Genomic DNA, 22,417 nt, shown 5'->3' on the forward strand with positions numbered 1-22,417 from the left:
GGCAATGGACAGGGAGATATCCAAACCCAGATGGAACTACCAAAGAATCGACGCTAGTAAAGGCCATGACTGGCTGCAGGCGATCAAACAGGTGAATAATGGTTATTTTATCAAGTTTATCACAATAATGGTCAGGTGAGAGCGAGAGGCTTATTGGATATCTGTATTCCTGGACAGTCCGGTAGCCCTATTTGACTGCAGACTGTCAGCAGATCCTTCTGAAATGAACAGAGTCAAGTATAGATATATATGTATATGAGCAATTTTGTAGTCTACATCCTTGTAACATTATTATTTGTGTGCCCTCAGGTGAAGTCCATTCTTGGGGCACTATCAGGAGAAGAACTGGCCGGACTTAAGAAAGAGCTGGAGTCCTTGAAGGAAGTGTTCTCAATGGAAGAGTTTGAGGATGATGATGAAGTGGAGAAAGGTAGAGCTTTATCTGCGTAATGTTCTGAATGTAATATTATCTAAGACAGGGGTGGGCAATTAATTTTCCCACGGGGCCACATGAGAAATTGTAACGGTTCTAGAGGGCCATGCGCGCCACGTCAAATTAACCCTCACCCACTTCTTCGCTGACTCCGCCCCTTCTCAATCATCTTCCCATGTGCCCCCACACAGTATAATCCTCTTACAGTCACCCGTACATTATATGTCCTCACATTATAATGTTCCCCTCCAAATGTCCCACAGTATTAAGTCCCTCTCCTGGTGCCCCAGTATAAACTAGCAGAAACTAGAGGGGCATTAAACTGGGGGCAACTAGAGAGTTTAATGTTGCCCTCCATCTGCCCCTTAGTTTAATGTCCCCTCTCCATATGCAGTCAGTTTAACTGCCCCCCTACATCTGCCCCTAGTCCTTCCTCTTGCTCACACATGCTGTCTCTTCTCTTCATCATCCAGCAGACTCCATTGCCGGCAGCTTGCATCAAGCACACAGTCCTGTGTGGCTCCGCCCACTAACGAGTCATAGCCTATCCTGGTGATAGGCTGTGATGACTTCATCCCAGGTCCTTGAACGAACTTCTACAAGCTATGTGGGCCGGCCAGAAGCAGCCAAAGGGCCAGATGTGGCCCACGGGCCATACATTGCCCAGGTCTGATCTAAGACTTCATGCACACATCCTCCTCTCCTGATAATACTCGTCTATGGGCGAGCACTGTGAGAAGAGGGAGGGGGCGTTCCTCCCCGCTCACACTGTACAGCACTATAGGCGCTGCTGTGGAGAAGGACGTACCTGACAGACTGTCAGGAACCCCCTTCTGACTGTAAAGAGCTACGGTAGCAGGACCGATAGCTCTTTACCTGGGGCACAGATCGGGTAAGCCAACAGTGCACTGACTTCAGCCACTGTCAGCTTTCCAGCAGTATATACAACTGCATGTGCCCAATCTGATGAAGGGTCCTCTTTAAATTAGGAGGCTGCAATTCTCCTGTAAATTGGCTAATGTATCAACCAAAGGTGCAAGGGAAATCGGCGAAATTAAGACCTTACGGTGGGAGTCAATGTATAAGATTAAAAAAAAATCTCCAATACCATGCCCATCTCACAGGTTCGAGCCCCACCCCTGGATATACTGCGTCACCTACTAATACTAAAATTAATTAGAAAGAGGGAAAACTATTTAATAATTTTTTTTAGTAGCACTTTGTGCTATTTAAATTTTTTTTTAAGAATAGGAAAAACACATTTTTACACATATATATATATATATATATATATATATATATATATATCATTAAAAAATAAAAATAACAACAAAACACACAAAAATTATTTGAATAATCTGAACGAAAAAAAAGAACCCTCACTAGTGCATGTACGAAAAAACACAAAAAATGTGTCCAGTTCTGAACCAGGGGAAATGGCCCGGTCCTGAAGTGGTTAAGCAAGATCAGCTTTTTATTCTTAATTTGAAGAAAACCTAAATAAAATCACGTTAGAAAACATTGAATGTGCGTGTGGCGAGTTATAACATAAGAAGTGACTGCCCTTTTGCCGTCCTGTTTTACTAAGTTCTCTTCCTACATCAGAGACCGGTAGGAAATCGCTTCTCCAGGCTGTAGGAGGAATAACCTCGCGGCTGCCTGGGAGGATCAGACGTACTCGGCCGTGTGCTGGGATTTATCAGGCAGCATAACAAAGTGAACAGACGGCGCAAAGGCTTCTGTAGTTGGGAGATATTATTAGATCAAAGCAGGCAGCAGCACAGTTGGATTTGGTCAGTCCTTGCTTTTATTTTCCTCCTGGTCCACCTCCTGCATGACCCTCAGTGTGTAAGAAAACGCGTTCGCCACTGATGTAGAGGATTATTTAGCATCAGATTGTAGTTATATCAAGGGAAAAGAGGATTCCTGCCATCTCTGTTCTCACATGCTGTAAACGTCCACACGGATATGACACCATTTGATGTCAGCGATATGGTAACAGAAGGTGGGGGATGACTTCTAGAACAATGTGAAGGAAATTTAAAGGGACGTTTCATCTTCATAACCAGTTTGTTTTATTGTTTCAGTGCAATGAAATATAAAAATAAAGTCACTTTGCTAATGGCCGTAATTAAAAAATATCCTGTTGTCTTGTGTTTACAGCTCCTGTAAATACCTATATGTGTGTTTCCATGAAAACTAACGTATCCTATGTAGTCTGGCCCTGTAGTCTCATCCACCCCTGCCTCACTTCATGCTGTCTTAACAAATGTATTCAGAGATTGAAGTAACAAATAGCTGCAGGATCAGACTACGCACAGTTTGCTTGTAGTCTGTTACCATGGAGGCATAGGTCCCTATAGGAGACTTATTTACACTTCCATCCATTCTTAATATATAGAATACAAAAAAATGTTTGCAGAGGTGGACCGTAAAATTGTCCAAAAGAAAAATGATCTTTGTTTCTGATTGTTGTGGTTCCCCACAGCAACCAATCAGAGCTCAGCTTTCAATTATCTAGAGTGGTTTAAAAACCTAAAGCTGAGCTCTGATTGGATGCTGTGGGGAACAATGACAGTCTGAATTTTAGGCAGTGATCACTTGATCCCTACAGATCTGGCTTCTCTAAGCCCCCAGTGATCACCTTATTGCCTGGGGAGGCGAATTCTGGCCCTAATTGTAATTTTGGCTTCTATCTGGCTCATAGAGCTTTTTACATTGTATATATCTCATGTATATTCTGTATATCCTTATAGGGTATAAGGACATGGGTGGCCATTGTGAGACAATTCCTTTAAAGGGGTATTCCCAACTCGACTGTTCACCAACTTGCAGGCTGTATGCTCTGTTCACTTCCTGGTTTTCTCCGTGAATTGGTGGGCGGGGTTTCACTTGCTGTCTCCTAGACAAAGCCAGCTCTGCTAGTTCTCTTCATAGCAGTACATGTTTGCAGTCAGTAATGAGAGATGGTTGTAAACAAATTAGCACAGTATCACTGGAAGATGCACAATATGAAGCTGATGTAGCAGAGCTGGATTTGATAGGTGAAGAGAATCCCAAATTTACACGCTACAGTACCAAGAGTCAGCTTGCAATAAACTCAGTTTTAGGTCTGTGTTTACATACATAGGTAACAGATTCCCTGTCTTTAGCCCTTATCAGCAAAATTCAATTAGCAGACTGATAACTGGAAGATCTGGACATAAACAGCTCAGAAATACAAGCTGCTCTGAGCACTCAGCTACCCCTCCCCTCTCTGAGAGCAGGGAGCTACGTCACTTGTCCTGGGCGGAGAGATAAAGAGCTCAGAAATACAAGCTGCTCTGAGAACTCAGCTCCCCCTCCCTCCTGAGAGCACGGAGCTACGTCACTTGTCCTGGGCAGAGAGATAAGATCATCCCCAGGTCCATGGTTATGGAAACGCAGTGTAAATAATGAAGTGAATAAATTAAGATAACAGCCAAACAAAGCAGTTTTGCTGAAGCAATGTATTTAGAAAAAGTCTTAAATCCACATAAGCTAGCAGTATAGATAGGATCCTTGATATGGGACAACCCCTTTAAGCCAGTGCTTAGGAGCACTGTGTACATAAGGATTGGAAAGCACTGGTTAAAGGCCAAAGGTGCACTTTGTCATTGTAATGGCGGCCGTATGTTTACTGTATGTGTCTGGAGCTTTCCGGTATATACAGTAGACATACACTGCGGACAGAGCATGAGGAGATCATGGCTGCTAATACTACAGGAGGTGTTATATTACTAATTGCTACAGGACTGTAATATGTCTCATTGCTCCTGTGTTGTGTTTTTTTTTCCATAGCGGATGAAGATTTTGTCTCGGAAGTTTCTGCTCTGTTTAAGGAGTTACAGATATCTGTGAGGCCTGAGAAGCTGACAAATGTGAGTATAGCTCTAGTCTGACTATTGTGGTCTATGCCGTACACATACAGGGCAGCACACAGTGCCCTGAATGCCTGATATTGGAAGAACGGAGGACTGGGCTAGTTGGATTTTAACATTACCCTCCTTTGTTTCCCAGTAAGGTAAGCCCTGCAGTACATTCTGGAGGCCACTTTTATGCTACTTATTACTCAAAGTGGTTATCCTGTTATGAACACCTACCCATAGAATAGCGGATAAGTGGGCCCTTGGTGATCGGACAGTCACTTGGTCCCCCAGTGATCAGGGGGGGGGGGGGGGGGGGGGTGTTGAGAATGGAGTACCATTGCAGTTGTTTTTGGTGCTCCATTCACTTCTATTGTGTGGGATTAACTTGGCTAATCAGTGGCGTCCAACAGTGATGCCCCTTTACCACTCACGAAAATAGGAGTCCTGTTCTGCCATCTGAATAGAGAGGTGAGGCGAGTTGAGCAAAGTCCCACAGCGAATCAGTGGAGCAGCAGTATGCACGCTCGACCTACCACTTGATTCAGATTAGGGGAATGGAATCCCCTTTGTTGTGATCATTGGGGGTCCCAATGGTCAATCCTATGGATACCGGACAACTTTAAAATTTGGGCCAACCCTTTAAAGTTTATTCAACTACTACCATGGCATTGCAGAGCGCAGTACAGTGATAAACAACATTCCTTCATTGTATGCCACTTTGTAGGTTTGGTGCACTATGGGCGGGCCTTCAGCTCCTTTAGAGCACTGTTCTTGATGCTCATCAAGTGGGATCAGTGATGTCATAGCAGTGAGAGGATCAACTATCATTGCACACAGTGATGCAGGCAGGAGATCTGAGTTGTAAGAGTAGTGCTCTTGGGCTGATGGCCCGCCCCCACTGCACCAACTGCTTCATTTACATAAGATTTCAAAGTTTCTTTTTCTTCAAATCCACAAGAGTAACATAGATAACAAAGGTATATATTTTATCAGTATAATGGGCTCTGTAAGACAGTGGTGGCAGTTCAATATGCTTGGGAGAGATGACAGACTCCCTTTAAATAAATATGTATAATGGACTGGTCGAGCATGCATGTATTGTTTACAGGGAAAGGGGAATAAGTTGCTGCCAGACCCCATGTGAGAGATTCTGTATATGAGTACTATGTGGCGGTGATCATTGACTCTCTATACTAAGATTAGTATGTGATTCCATACACGAGCACTATGTGGCGGTCATCATTGATTCCAGAGTGCCTTTCTGGGCTATTAGCCCAGTTTACTGAGGTAGCCCAGTTTACATGACCTTTTTCTTATAGTATCTTTCAATAGCTGACATCTCTTGGATTTTCAGGCACGGAAAGCTGCTTACAACTGGATGATTAAAGCAGAAGAAGAGGAGAAAGTGACGGCAGAGGAGGATAAGGCTGAACCACAGAGCAAATCCACCATTGAGGTGAGAATAACTGGATCTATTTATATCTGCAGAGAAAAGCGGCAGCAGATCCACCACTGAGTCCTGATGGATAAGGCTGATGTTATTCCTATGGCTGGGGCAGTGATAAGCGGCTGCCAGACAATTCGAGCACTTCTTGAGGGATAAAGGAGGAATCCTGTGGGTTAAAATCCAACTTCTCTTATTCTGGTGTGGCCTATACATAATCATAGCCGTGATCTGACAGAATCCCTTGTCTGTGCCAGAAGTTGTGGGCGAACATTTCTTTATCTTTAAAGGGATCTCCGCATTGGGCAATACTAACTTAATAGTTAACCCTACTAAACCTCAACACTACGATATTTGTTTATACATGATACCTAACAAAAAACACCAGACTAGACCTATTTGGTATCTGTATCAATAATCATAACACCATAAGCAAAAACAAATTATAACAAAATAAATGTTATTATTACAAATGACAAAAAAAGAGAAGAAAAGCGAGACATGTAAAGACGCATCAAAATGGTGAGTGGAGGTCGCAGTGCTGCACCAAGACGTAATGCATACAATGTGGGCATGCAGTAAATAGCACTATAACAATGTCAGTCTATAATATGCAGAAACAACCACATATTCCATAAAAGATGTTATAAGTGTCATATGAATCATGGGGCAAGCCGAAATAACAGGGATTCACAATGACCCTATAAAGAGTGTAATAAATAGTATGGCAAAATAATGCTCTAATAAGGCTATGCACCAACATATGTGACAACAATTGAGATAGTAGCCAGATATTCAGCAAGGTGTAAATACATATATATAACAAAAGATGCTTACCACTGCGACCTCCACCCAGAGCCCCAATGCACGTTTCGCACCATGCTTCGTTTAAATTGTTAAGAGGCCTTTGACAATACGTTGATCACAAAGTGACCTGACTTCTAGGACCCCAAGTGATCAGATGTAATCAGTGATCAATTTCCCAACAGCGCCACCACAAGAGATATTGAGCATTACACCATGACCATTAAAGTCATTGGGATATTTGTGCAATGGAGGACAGGTCCGTCCAAGGAATTTAGATCATAGGGTCCCCTATATGAACTCTAAATTACCTAAGGCAGTCTTCACACATATTTGAATTTGATACTGAATTTGAGCTGGAAATCCGCCTCAAATTTTGCCTAAAATCAATCTCCCATTCATTTTAATGGCATTTTAATTTTTTCAGGCGTATTCCACCTAAGATATCCCATTGAGATAAATGGGAGGCGGAAAATAACACCTTTTGTGCTGAAATTCAACGCGCAAATTTTTAAATTCCAAGGTTTTTTTTGTCAAGCAGTAAAAATCTTCTGCTTGGCAAATTGAGCTGCAAAATCCAACGTGTGACGACCCCCTAATAAGTCCGGGTTCAAATTCTGTCTTTTTTTTTATCCGGTGGTTTCAGTTAAAAAGATTGGACACCGAATGGACCCCATTATAGTTAATGTGGTTCCTTCGGGTCCATTTGTGTCTGTGAGAAGAAGCAGCCTCTAGTCTGAGGCAATGTGAAGTAACAGCGATATCTGACACGGGTGCATTTTTAGTAATAATTCCAATTAAAAAAATGTAATATTTTGCCTGATTTATTAAGGGAAGATCAATGTAGTTGGTAACTATATGGATAGAAAGTTGAAAAAATAGATTTGTGGATATACATATGTGTGTGTATATATTATATATATATATAGATAAGGTGACAGGCAGAGTGCTGGAGTCACAGTATATCTCCCCCCAGATTCCTGACATATGTGTAGTCCAGGGCAGATCTTGAATGAGCTGCAGCCCTGTTTTTTTTTTTTGTTTTTTATAGCCGGACACAATGTCGGATATGCAGTACTTTGTGTCTGGCTTAAAAAACTGGTTTCCCCGTGGACAGGCAGAAGACGGGGTTCTAAAACTGACCACCAGGTTTCCGTCTCCTGTCCAGTTTTGCCAGGGCAGAAGATGGAAACCTGTCAGAATATACAAACTGGACAATGAGCACAAGTGTGAAAGGAGCATTAGTTAGTCGCTCAGCCGAGCAGATATTGTTTTCTCTTTTTGCCTGAAGTTAAGGATGTATTTTATTTTTCTTTGTTCTGTGCCTGACATAAAAGTTTATTTATTTTGCTGTGATTTTTAAAGGGATCCTATTATTGGTTGTCCTTTTTTTCTGACTAACACGTAGGAATAGCCTTAATAAAGGCTATTATTCTTCTACCTTTAGATGTCTTCTCCCCGCCGCCGTTGGTAGAAATCCTGGTTTTCTTCTGTAAGCAAATGAGCTCTCGCAGGACAGAAGAAGACCCAGGGAGAGGGCGTTCCAGAAGAAGATGGAGGCGGCACTGGAGATTTCTCTCGCAGCATTGGGGATGCCCCCAGTGCTGTTTGAGCTCTGGGGCCCGCCCCCAGTGCTGCGAGAGAACTCATTTGCATACAGAAGAAAACCGGGATTTCTACCAAATGGCGGCAGGGAGAAGACATCTAAAGGTAGGAGAAGTATAGTCTTAATTAATGGCTGGTCAGGTAATGGAGGGTTGTACATCTCACCCAGACTACTAAGGTGTGTGAGATGAGAACACTCCAGAAAGAACATTTCTCAGCAGATAACTATTGTCTGCTGAGGGTTATTTCAAAGTTCCGGTTACTGGGCTGGATTTTTAGGAATGGCAGGTAGGTTGGTAGTGGGACCTGTCATTCCACCCCCTTCCAGTCCACACTTTGGGGATGTTCTGGCAGCTGCAGAGTCTCCTCGTCAAGGAGGCTTAAGAAGGCAGCTCCAGCAGCAGACTGGGGGCAGAGTTTGGCTGGAGAGCCAAAGAGAGAGTTCATATTTTTTGGAGCTGTGTCCTGAGTGATTCTACTGGCTTTGGGATTTCTGTTATTCTAGGTGAGGTAACCTATTCTATGTTTAGTTAGAGCCTAGCCGGGCAGGGATTTATTTTTGTATTGTTTCCTTTTGTTGCTGTACTATATTTTTGAGTGAAAATAAAACTTTACCTTTGTTTTGGACTAAAGAAACTGGACTTGTGTGTCTATGACATCCCACCTAGCAACCCAGATACTGACTATATATATACAGTATATATATATATATATATATATATATATATATATATATATATATATATATATATATATATTTATTTATCAGCACTTATATTGTGTGACACAGGTCAGACTCTCAGATCACTGGTAGACGCTTTCATGTCTTCTCTTTTTGTCAGGATATCCATGAGTTTGCCATTCGGAGTCTCGCTGAGCTGACGGCGTGTGCCATCGAAGTCTTCCACAAGACAGCCGCTTTAATCCTACATGGTGACACACAAGTGTCAGCAGTGTCACGGGGTAAAGCACTTTCACAGTAAGTGTTACATCTGACTGCATATTAGTCATGGCAGCCTAGGGGCCTGTCTATATGTTGGCCGAATTTCCTGTCCTGACCTCAGTCTGAAGACTTGTATCACAATGATCTATGATACTGGGGTCCCTTGTTCCTTGCAACTCTAATGTCTGATATATACAGTACCAAACAATGAAACCACAGGCAGGAAGGGACCCTCACTAATGCAATGATGCAAGGGGTCCTGGTCTCTGGCCAGAAAATCCGGCGATTTACAGACCTAATTTTCAAGCCCATGTTCCCCTATGTACATGGGCCTAAAGCAAAAGGATCAAGTGGGCAGATATACAGTATATAACTGGATAAGCAGATCTCAGGTATATGATGTGCAGCTCTTATGAGTGGAACAGTAGAATAATATTCCTTTATTCTGGCCTGCCAGTAGATGCCTGACTATATGGAATGCCGGTGCTACATGTGCAGTAACAATGTGGGCAGAATAAACCCGCACATCTTACCCTCAAAAATCAATGAGCTCTCCATACAGTGTATGAACCTACTAGGCCCCCCAGAACAAGAACCACTCTGATCAAGGAAGGAAACCCTAATTCAGCAACCCGTACATAACATACACTTTTCCTTCCATATACCTTAATTTATGGAAAGGAATTGTATAAAGAAAACCAGCCCTTTAAGTGTCTTAACCATCTCTTCTGCAGAATGACTGTTGCACTGTGCAAGGAGCTATCACAGCTTTCAAAAAGGATGACCACTCTTCTGACTACCACAGGGGTAAGTGAGCCACTATGCTGCCATTACATATAGGAACACAGACGAAATCATATAACACTGCACTATATCATACGTCACTATACTATATCATATACCGCTAAACTATATCACTATACTATATCCTATACGTCTACACTATATCATATGTCACTATACTATATCATATACCTCTATTCCTCTGTACTATATCCTATACCTCTACACTATAGCATATATCACTAGACTATATCATATATCTCTACACAATATTGTATATCACTATACTATATCCTATACGTCTACACTATATCATATGTGACTATACTATATCAAATACCTATATATATCATATACCTCTATTCCTCTGTACTATATCCTATACCTCTACACTATAGCATATATCACTAGACTATATCATATATCTGTACACAATATTATATATCACTATACTATATCCGATACATCTACACTATATCGTACGTCATTATACTATATGATATACCTCTATTCCTCTGTACTATATCCTATACCTCTATACTATATGATACATCTATCATACATATATCATATCACTGTACGATATCATGTATCTCTACACTATATCTTTACACTATAGCATATAGCCCTGTACTATATCATATACATATATATCGTCTACATTATATCATACGTCACTATACTATATCATATACTTCTACACTATAGTATATATTTCTATACAATATCATATATCACTATACTATATCCTATACGTCTACACTATATCATACGTCACATTATATCAAATACCTATATATTCTATCATATACCTCTATTCCTCTATACTATATACCTCTATACTATATCATACATCTTTATACTGTATCATTATTATTGTACTATATCATGTATCTCTACACTACATCATATACCTCAATACTATATAATATATCACTATACTATGTCATATATCACTACATTATATAGTTTACCTCTACACTATACCGTATATCTCTATACTATATCATACATCTATATACTACTGGATATCATATATGTCTACATTGTATCATATATCACTATTTCATATACCACTATATTATTTCATATATGACTATACTATCTCATATACCTCTACACTATAGCATATATCACTATTCTATATCATCTACACTATCTTGGATATCGCAATACTGATTTTGTATCTTCCTAGCTCTTGTTTGGTAATTCATTTAAAGTATCTTGTAATACTGCAGTCTGACCACTAGATGGCAGACTCTATTTTTTAAAATTTTAGAATGAAAGTAAGAAGTATGGAGTCCAGTCATGAGTATATATATATATATATATATATATATATATATATATATATTTTTTTTTAAATAAATTCTTTATTTATAAACACAAAAACAGAACAAGAGCGGCGCCGGTCCTGGGAACCTGGATCGGGACACCCATAACAAAACAATTTAACGTCCACAGGGACGAAGGAACGTCATGAATAGCATCAAAAGAAAGCATAACAAATAACAGTTAAGACCGATATGCGTATGACCGCTATGTGAGCCCTAGTAAAGTCTGGGGGCGGGGTTGCTCCAGCCGACAGGGAGTTCAGAGCACGGACCAGAGGGTTCAACAGCGTAGAAGAATACTTTTTATAGTAGGAGGCTGGAAAACCGTCAGGGCTCTGGGCCTCAGTAGGTTGCATCGACTGTAACGCCAGTGCAACCTCCTCACTCATTATGGGGAGGTCATCTGCGGACCGAGCATCAGCAGGGAGCTTAGGGAGACCGGAGTCTTTGATGTATTGTTTAAACGTGAGGCTGAGGGGAGGGGGGGGTGTCATGACCTAAGGGGACTGACTGAAGATTATACAAATCATGGTAAAAGCGAGCAAATTCTTCCGCTTTGGCATAGGGATCAGTCAGGCGCTTCCCAGACGAGTTAGTGATCGTGGGGACATAATTACGGGACTTCTGTTCCCTAAGGGATCTCGCTAAAGCACGACTGCACTTGTTCCCAAACTCATTTAAAAATGTCTACGACTGCGTGCCAAAAGGGACTTAGTGCGGATGTCAAGGCAATCATGTAACTTTTTTGCGGGCCGAAAACAGAGCGGCCTGGGTGTCGGGCATGGGAACATTTATGCGTCTGTTCAAGGGAAACCACCTCTGCTATCAGGGACTCCACCTCTTGGGACCTTTCCTTTTTAACCCGAGAGCCATGTTGCACAAACACCCCCTGCACTACACACTTATGCGCGGACCACAAGGTCAAGGGGGAAACCTCAGCGGTGTCATTCTCCCTGAAGTAATGATCCAAGGCCAAGGACACCGCCTGGGAGGTCAGAGCGTCCTGGAGCAGTGATTCATTGAGGCGCCACTGCCAGGCACGGGGTCTAGTGACGGGGGAGGCGAGTACAGCGTGGATCATCGCATGGTCGGCGAAAGTGATGGTGTAAATTGAGGAGCCCCGCAATAAGGGGACATCTGCGTGTCTCAGGAAAAAATAATCTATCCTGGAGTAGACATCTCGGGGGTGAGAGTAAAATGTGTAATCTTTGGTGTTGGTATGGGCCGTGCGCCATACATCTATTAATTGATGAGAGTGGAATAGCTGCCGTATCCAGCGCAGGATTCCCCCCGAGCGGTACGGGACCCCCCTGGAGACATCCAGCACCGGGTCAAGGGACAAATTGAAGTCACCCCCTAACAGGGCGCCCTCGGAAAAGTCTGCTAAGGCCGTCATAATACTTTCCAGACACCAATCTGGTTGGTATTAGGGAGGTAAACATTAGCCAGGGTAAATAAGGTGCCAGCCAGCTCCCACTTCACAAACAAGAATCTAATGACCCATCCATGGAGGCCGCTTTGAACTTCCATGGGACAGAACGACTAATAAGGATACTGACTCCCCTGGACTTGGACACCGAGTAGCAACTATGGTACGCGTTGGGGTACCTGTGAGAGGAGAAGGAGGGGGCCGCCCTCTCATGGAAGTGTGTCTCCTGGACAAAGGCGACATGGGTCTTCTTACTCCAGAGCAAGCGGAGCAGAGATGACCTCTTCTTCGGGGTGTTCAGGCCATTGGCATTGATGAAGGAGAACACTAGGGAGGACATGGCGAGCCGAAGGGGTCCTGGGGAGAGGAGAACAAAAGAAAAAAAAAAAAAGAGGAGGGAGGAGCAAGGGAAGGGGATCAAAGTATGCAAGAAAAATTATTCAAATAATCAAACAGGACCAGGCCCAGCTAGTCCAGGCACGGGCAACACCAAACAGTGGGATACCCCACTAAAGCAGGTCTCTGAGGTACACCGCAGTATATGCTCTGAGAAACCCAAAGCTATTCCCCATTCCCAAGCAGCAATACAAAATGCAATGGGGGAAAACAATGAAGGGGTCTGGACCTGAAGCGAACGACCGGGCCAGGCCAGGGACACCTTTAATCAATTACGACCCTACGCCCAAGATAGGACGGAGCGCACCGCGGCCAGCCAACCCTGAAAAAAAAAAAAGCAGCACATCTACATAACAAGCCGTGGATCCTACAGCAACAGGGACACCACAGCAAGGGGCGGCGGGGCACCTCAGCCCAGCAGGGGCGGAGGCCGGACACACCACTGGTGAGCGTGTGTCCGGTGCCGGAAAACTGCAGAGCTGACTCTTGTGGCTTGGAGGCAGCCGCGGAGGATGAGTGCCAGGCCGGGTCCTCCGTCTCCTTCGTAGTGGCGTGCGCCGGCGCCATCTTGAAACCGCTGGGCAGTGATGAGGAAGGCGCTGCCGAGAGCAGAAACTTCGCCAGCTGGGGTTCAACACAGGAAGAGGAGAGAGCTTTTCGCCCAGGCCGTCGGACCATGCTGGAGCCGTGAGAAAGAAGAAGGCCATACCGGTATATCGGGTGAAAATGCTGCTGGGGTTCAGGAGCTCTGAAGAGGTCTTTACGCCGCCATTGCCTAGGCCACGCCTGAGTTTATATTTTTTATTTGTCCTAAATTTTATAATATTTTCATATTTCAGTTGGATTTTAATATCAAGAAATTCAGTTGCTAAAAGTATATGTCTGAAAATGTTAGCTTCAGTCAGTGGCAAGTTTAGTATAACATGCAGGAGCTTGTGTCATAGGGATCAGTAATCCCTCTGGATGTCACTTTGCAGGTGGATGGAAAATACAGGTATATGATGATATTTCTCCGACTGTTGTGATGTTCATTGCACTCATGTAATATTTCTGCTCTTTCCAGGCATCGGAAAAATCAGACATCCTTAACCCTTTAATCACAGGAGTCTTCCTAGAGGTGAGTCTGTTCCTATCTATAAAAAATAAATAAATTCCCATGCCCCTGACAGGTATCATTATATTTTTCCACCATTGTGATTTGTGTTTTGTTTTTTTTTGTTTATTACTTCATTTATTTTTTTTTTTTTACACTAACTTTTTTTTCTACTTTATTTTTATGTTTCCCCAAAAAGCTGCTTAATTTATTTATGCAATTTTTCTTTATTTTTTTTTAAATTATTATTATTATTATTTTTTTTTTTTCCTTTTGTATCCTATAACATCCCCAGTTACAGACATCTGTTAGCGCTAGGGCTGGGCGATTATGACCTAAATCAAAATGATTGTGATTAATTGGGCATTTAACAGTATGATTATGTGTTGACTGAACCTTGCGAGGTTCGGCCAGTGGTTTCGTTCGGTTTGAGCATGGCTGAATAATATTATACTCTGGGATCTATTTGGACCCCACAGTGTAATGATCAAAGTCCCAGGTACAGTGTTACTCACCTCTCCTGGGTTCTGGTGTGACTCCCGGCTGTCTTTGCATCTTCTGTCAGTTGCTAAGGACCCCTGAGACCTGTGGTTGGGTCACATGGATCACACAACAATATAACAAATGTGTCTGTGCGTCACAATACCACGTGACCCGCTAAGGCCCAATCAGAAACCTTGTGGTCCCTGATGTCAGGTAGAAGATCTGAAGACAGTAGGGAGTCATCACACCGAAGTCCAGGAGAGGTGAGTAACATTGTTCTTTGTTTGATCACCTCCCCTGGGCCTCCACTCATTGTATACTGGAGTCTGAAAAGACCTCATAGTATAACAATTGCAGGTTATGTTTGATCTGAATGAAACTGCAGATTGAACCTCACAAATAATTTGATAACCAAACTGAAATGACCAACGTGAACTAAATCACATTGGTTATTCCGACTGATGTTCAGTTTTGGTTATTTTTTGATTAATCGCCCAGCCCTGCTTAGCGGCAGCGACTACGCCCATGGCCAAGCTCAGTTGTGTGTTCAATGGTTCTTTGCGTTTTTTTTTTTTTTAAAAGAACTATTACCCTCAATAACAGAATCAGGTCCATGAAAACACACCGATAGTCCAATCCAAAAAAAAAAGCATGCTGTATTTTTTTCTTGGATCACAGACAGCACGTGGCTGAGGAAGTTGTTGTCTGAATAGGCTGTTACTGTTGGGGCTGTGCAAGGTTGGATATAGTCGAATGCTTATTTGTCTATCTCCGGTGGTCCCCATTTTAATGAATGGATTTTGCATGCTGTACCACTAGGCTCTCTGGTGCAAAATACTGGGGGTCCCAGAAGTTTAGATAACGGGTAACTTGCTGTGGCTGGACAACTCCTTTAAGGGTTTCAGATTGGTATCAGTCACAATCCTTGAGTGCTGGACTATCTGTAGCACCCCCTTCAGTAGTGTTACTGTACACCTTTCTCTCTGCCCTGAGGCCGCCTCTGCACAGCAGCCTCCACCGCTCTCATTTGCGGTTTCTGTGTAGGTTAGCGATAGCCTTGTATGTTACAATCCCGATCACTGACCCCCATTCCTTCTCTTCTTCATTACAGGCATCAAACAGCGCTTCCTATATCCAAGATGCATTCCAGCTTCTGCTTCCAGTGCTTGAAATCTCCCACATCCAGAGCCGGACATAATCTACAAGTCTAGGGTGTGATCTTCATCTCACTTATGTCTTTAGGTCTTATCCAAGCAATTCCCAGAATCTCTCTAATCTGTGGCTTGTGTGTGACCTGCAGCGGGTTGGAAAACTGAAAAGCGAAAAACCAAATTTTTGAGAAAAAAAAAAAGCAGAAGTTTATATTTTTATGTTTTACTTGTATCACTTCTATCAGTATATAAGTGTATGTAAGTGGATATATGTGAACTCTACATATTACTGGGGTTTTTTCTGAAATTAAAGGGGTTCAAACAACTGACTTGAGGCTAGGGCAATTGGGATTCCCGCCATTCACTAAAAAGCAGGGGTTCTTACCCTGTTTTTAGTGTGGCCACTTCTATATTGAGATTGTTGACCCTTGTAGAAGCTGGGGGTGCTCGCTTTCATTTTTAGGATCAGACATGGCAACAGACCTTTACAAATTGTGGTATCTATTAGGGGGGCTGCCATTGCAGTTCCTTCCTGTGGCCACCAGGGTTGGACCGCCATCAGTATGATATTGGTGGCATATCCTAGCAATACATTAGTATGTCAGTCATAAGAAAACCCATTAATAAATGCTCTTATAGGGGTTTTCTAGACCTTAAATACTGATGACCTATTCTTAGGATAAATTATCAATATCCGATAAAGTGGATCAGGGGAATCAGTCACCAGTTTACAGACCATGTGACGTCACATTCATCTGAGGACAAAGGTACAATAAACAGGCACTTGTTTTTACGTTGCATTCATCTGTAACGTGGCCTGTTTGCAGCTCTGTCTCGTTCATGTGAATGGAGTTGATTTGCAATACCAAGCACAGCCACTATACAGTGTATAGCGCTGTGCTTGGTAATCAGTGCTGTGGCCTCTTCATCCAGGTGATCATTGGAGATCCTACACCTGGCACCCCCACCAATGAGGATACCGATTAATTATAATTAAACTCCTTTAATTATAGAAGTCTGTGACCATGATCCCTTTAAAGCTCCATATATTAAGGACGTCTCTTAAGACTGATTTGGACCACTGTTTTATGACAAAGGTCTCCCAAAAGCCTTCGCCAGAGTTCTTGTGTGACTGGTGCTCTATTCACGTCTGTGGGGCCGTTGGAGATTGCAGTGTGACAGTCCCATATGGGTGAATGGAGCGTTGACCACACAAGTGTTCTGACACTTCAGGGGGACTTTCAGGCCCTTGTTCTCCTGACTGTTGGGGGTCCCAGCAATTGGACCACCAACGACCAGACATTTATTCCCTGTACTTCCCCATCTATTTGCACGTGACCATCCCTGGTGACAGATTCCCTCTAAGCCTCATTGATTTTATTGGAGGGTCTCCAGTGTTATGTCCTAAATCGACCTAAAACGGAATCATGTGACTTAGCCTATAAATCTGTGTTGCTTTAGGTAAAAATGAAGATTCACAAGCAATAATGTGATTTAAAGCTGGGTCATTCTGTGACTTGTAGTGCCAATGGACCCTTTATACTGCTTCCTGTAGATCCTTTTTTGATCTGTAGACAGTTGTGAGTTATTTTGTTTCTGGATTCAACCCCATGTGTGGTAAACTGCATCAAAACCTCTGTGTGTGAACAAGGACTTCATTATAACCACGCTATAGAATGCTGGTTACTCTGCTCCGCCATAATCTGATAATAGAATCTAGCAGAAAGCGTTATATTACATGAAGTCTGAATTTCTACCAGAAATTCAAATAATCCCTAGAAAGTAAGGGAATGAAACATTATGCCTATTTTACACTTCACTGCTGGTTGAAGGCAGTAGAAGGGTTAAATAGATTTTCCTGGACTTAAGGATATGTCATCAATTGAAGATTTGTGGAGGTTTGACATCCAGGACCTCCGCAGATCAGCTGCTCCATGAGCATCTCACAGGTAACCTCACGTTCATTGATCACATGGCCTGGTTGCAGCTCATTCCCATTCAATGTGTTTTTGTTTTTTTTTAACTGTAGCTTGTGAGCCCCATATAGAGATCACAATGTACAGTTTTTTCCCTGTCAGTATGTCTTATGGTGTATGGAAGGAAATCCAAACACGGGGAGAACATACAAACTCCTTGCAGATGTTGTTCCTGGTGGGATTCGAATCCAGGACTCCAGCGCTGCAAGGCTGCAGTGCTAACCACTGAGCCACTGTGTTGCCCCAGTCCCATTCAATCTGTTTGGCAAGTGCTGATGTGGCTGCAACACTCTCCCTAATGGTGTAGCCTTTTCAAACAGCGGATTGGTCGGGGGTAATGTTGGACCCCTGCCGATCTTTAATTGATGACCTAGCCTAAGGATTGGTCATAGATTATTTGGCCTAGAGACCCCTTTAATTCCCGCTTCCCTGTCTTGTAGAGCAGTATTCCTTACTTGTTTGGTGGTTTTAGGGTTGTGATGGGCTACTACTAACATTTATGTGTTTTAGGGAAGTAAAGGGGTTAATATTGCCATCATTTGTATTCTAGGGTAGTGGAAGGGGATTAATGCTCGGCTCCCTGGTGGTCTGTAGTATGGGAGAGATTATTGTTTGTTTAGATGTCTAGAGTAGTGAATGGGTTAACATTTGCTTCCTTTGTGGCCTATGGTCCTAGATTAGTTATTGCTCAATCTGTGGTGGACTAGGGTACTCATGTCCCCAGGCTCCATATCATGTATCGTATTCACTTTCCTTTCCTAGCCGGCTCTTCTTATATAGGTGGGGACACAGAGGAGTTAGTGGCTCTTTTCTCTGTGGTCAAGGATGGATCTGACAAATATGCCCTTCCCCAGACTCCTAAATGACAGAACTGTCTAACCATGCACCCCCTTCCCATACTACTTTATTCATAGGTATATTTTTTTTTCACTTGGTCCTTAGAAGTCTAAAGAAGAGGACACATTAAGAACTTATTGTACCTGTCATTTCAGTTTTTCCCTGTGAAGGCTCTTTCTGTAGTTTTCAGTTCTCTCTGAGTTGGTGGGTGGAGACTAGCTGTTATATACTGCACACAGTAAGTAGAGAAGAATCTGCTCTATAACTATCCCTATCACTCATAGCCCCAGGACCATGCAGGACATATATAAAGATTTAAGTACTGTGATAGAAAGCTCCTATTTAGCTCCAACATCAGACTTGGGCTCCATGCACACGTCCGTAGGTGCCATTCAAGGGGGCGTCTGATGGTACGTTTTGTACTGAATAGAGACCCTACAGTATAATAGCAGTTCTGGTTCAGACATGTTCAGTCTGAATAAATCTCACAGGGTTCGCCCAGTACTTGCTCATACTAGAAAAAGGGTGTGTTTTAAATAATCGCCATTAAATGTAATAGAGGTGAAATTCCAATTGATCACAATTTTGATTTAGATCATATTCACACATACCTACATAAGGGTTCCCCAGAGCTGGCTTTGAGTATGCTTGCATTACATACAGAGGTAAAGGACTCCTTATCTCAGCCCTTATCAGCCAAATTCAATCAAACCGGCTGATAAGCGGAAAAGCTGAAGATAGACAGCACCGTAATTCCGGAGCTCTCACCTTCCCCCTCCCCTATATGAGGAGCTCCGTTACTTGTCAGCCCCTCCATCTCCCCCTGAGAGCAGGTAGAAGCAGGCAGCTACATCACTTGACAAATGAGCAGATAATCCCAAGGGCTAGTGTCAACAATGAAGTGAATAAATTAAGATAGCGCCAAACAAAGCAGTTTTGATAAAGCAATGTATTTAGGAAAAGTCTTATATCCACATAAACTAGCAGTATAGATAGGATCCTTGTTATGGGACAACCCCTTTAAATCTCCAAATCTCAATAAGTAGTGTGACAGGACAACGCCTACACTAATCCAGTAGAAGCCAAGCGTGTGTGAACAGGACCTCAGCTGAGAGATGGATGACGTTCAGGACACATCCAGTGATTCAGACAGGGAAAGCAGGGGAAATGATATGGGAAGCCACGTCCATTCTGACTGGGAGCTTCAGTCTGGGGTTATCAGGGTCTCATTACCACAATGCCAAACCTCACCCCTACAGCCACCTCTAGAAATCTCATCCTACTAATAGCTCAGGAGGAAAATCTGTATTTTTCTGTATGTATATTTATACTTGTATGAATAAAGACCTGCAATAAACCTGTTTAACAAGGTAGTTGTGTGAGTGGTTGTGACTGAAGTGATGGAGGACTCAGGATATCCCTCCGGTCTCTGCGTTGTCAGGTTGGACTTGATGGACTAATGTGTTTATCCAACCTCATCTACTATGTAACATATACACGATAGTCAGTCACTTCATTTGGGGCTCACAGAATAATTTGGTGCATAATTCAGGCTATATTATGGGAATAGGGAAACAAAGGCCTCATGCACATGTCAGTTTTATGGATCGCTGATGTGTGTGAAACTTCTTCTATGATTTATATCCGTTGTTCTAAACCACCATAGGATGAGAGCAATGGATATTAAAGGAGTTTTCCTTTTATGGAAACTTGTCCTCTATCCACAGGATTGGGGATTAGAATCTGAACGCCGGGGGCTCAATCGCTGGGACCACACGACCAGCGCCCTACTCACTTCTATGGGGTATCAGGACTGTAATCTCCAGCAGCGCCCACAGCCCCATAAAAGTGAATGGGGCTCCATACAGGGGTGAAGCTTACTGTTTCCAGCTATATCCCATGTATAGGTTCTGGACACTGATACTGATCTATCCTAAAAAAAAACAGCCCGGGGACTCAACAAATTCTTTGACCTACATGTGTCTATGGATTTAAAAAAAATACCCCAAAAAAATTTAAAGGGCTTGTCCAGGAGGAGAAAAACTACTATGACTAGGTGTTGGTGATATTTGTGTGAATAAAGTGTCAATGGTGCTTTTGACTCTGCTCGGCTTTTTCTAGATGGCCATTTTAATTAAAGGGGTTTTTGGGACTTCTATGGTCCCGATTCTTAGGTGACATATCTGCCAGGGGCTGACACCCAGGACCCCCACAGTTCAGCTGTTTGAAGAGACTGCAGTATTCAGGTAAGCACTGCGGCCTCTTCAGTGAATACCAAACACCGTGCCGTACATTGGTAAGGACTGTACTTGGTACTGCAACTCAGTGCTATTTAGTAGAATGGGACTGTTGTATCATGTGACCTATGGACATGATGTCACTGGCTAAATAAAGAGGCCCCAATGCTCATGAGTGCCTCAGCCTCGGATAACATACTTATAACCTAGTGTAACAAAACCCCTTTAACCCCTTAATGACAGCCTAGTTTGGCCTTCAGGACAAGACATTCTTCTTGCTTTTTCTCCCACCTTCTGAGATTCATTATTTTTCCTTTGATGTACCATATGACGACTTGATTTTGCCAAGATGAGGTGTATTTTTAAATGGAACCATTTTGGAGTGAATATACCGTAACTCATTAAAAAAGTATTTATTTTTTTTGCAGGGGAATCACAATAAAAATAGTTGCATTTTTTATAGTTTATGTTTTGTGTTTTGTTTTTACATCGCTAACCATATGGGATACATGACATCTTATTCTGTGGGTCAGTGCGATTACAGCGACAACCTAATTTATAAAGCAGTTTTTATTACTTTGGCACAACAACAATACTTTTATAAAATAAATATAATGTTTTCGCCATATTCGAAAAGCCAGAACGTTTTAATTTATCAATGTGTATAGGGGCATATTTTTTATAGGACGACCTAGTTTTTTTCTGAACTCTTTTAGGGTACATTTAACTTTTTATTCAATGTTTTTTTCTTTTATTTTATTATTTTTTAATACTTTTTTATAATTATTATTATTTTCTTTAGCCCCACTAGGGCAGGCCGCGTGGCTACGGCTTGTGAAGGCTTAAATTTGGCTTTCAATCCCAGGCAGTTGCTGCAGAAACTTGCCTGTGGTGTCAGCCAGGCTTCTTCCGTTGATGCGGGTACACAGGCATTGCGAATATATTCATCATGGAGCATGAATGGCCCCTTGCTCATGACAAAAATATTTGTTATGGAGCGCTAAGGGGTTAATAGGATATCATAGCGTCAATATGCCACTAAAATATGCGCCCCAGGAGACATCCAGGAATTCCATACATGTGTATAGAAGGCTATAGCGCTACACTGATCAGCCATAACTTTATTGTATAGGGCCCTCTAATGCCACCAAAGCAGTTCTGACCCATCGATGCCCTTTGTAAGATTTCTGAAGGAGTCTTGTGGTATCTGGCGCCAAGATATGGCAGCAGATCCTTTAAGTCCTGTAAGTTGCGAGGTGCGGCCTCCATGGATCAGACTTGTTTTCCACCACAACCCACAAGTGCTCAGTTTGACTAAGACCTGGGGAATCTGGGGCCAAGTCATCACCTTGGACTCTTTGTCATGTTCTTCAAACCATTCTTTTAGCATTATTGCATTGTGTCAGGGTGTATTACCCTGCTGAAAGAAACTGCTGCCATGACAGGGCCCGGCTGCCATGATGGGGTACACTTGGTCTGCGCAATGGTTAGGTAAGCAGTACATGTAAGGCTGGTCTTACACGGCCGTAATGTAAGGGTTTTCAATTGCGGACCATGTGCGGACACATTATATTCAATGTGG

At 42.6% G+C, this 22,417-nt stretch overlaps 1 protein-coding gene across 2 annotated transcripts in view; it reads left to right on the top strand.

The window, feature by feature from the left end:
* Positions 1-19,971, top strand: part of FAM114A2 (family with sequence similarity 114 member A2) — a 31,144-nt gene extending 11,173 nt beyond the window's left edge. For both annotated transcript variants that reach the window (XM_075274811.1, XM_075274812.1), the window contains exons 8-14: positions 310-430; positions 4,253-4,332; positions 5,675-5,776; positions 9,016-9,152; positions 9,851-9,923; positions 14,122-14,175; positions 15,746-19,971. In XM_075274811.1, coding sequence (XP_075130912.1) covers positions 310-430; positions 4,253-4,332; positions 5,675-5,776; positions 9,016-9,152; positions 9,851-9,923; positions 14,122-14,175; positions 15,746-15,832 — 654 coding nt within the window. In that variant the 3' untranslated portion in view covers positions 15,833-19,971. The remainder of the gene's footprint in view (positions 1-309; positions 431-4,252; positions 4,333-5,674; positions 5,777-9,015; positions 9,153-9,850; positions 9,924-14,121; positions 14,176-15,745) is intronic.
* The last annotated feature ends 2,446 nt before the right edge of the window (positions 19,972-22,417 follow it).

The sequence above is a fragment of the Leptodactylus fuscus genome, chromosome 5 (assembly GCF_031893055.1).
Source record: "Leptodactylus fuscus isolate aLepFus1 chromosome 5, aLepFus1.hap2, whole genome shotgun sequence".
Classification (NCBI taxonomy): domain Eukaryota; kingdom Metazoa; phylum Chordata; class Amphibia; order Anura; family Leptodactylidae; genus Leptodactylus; species Leptodactylus fuscus.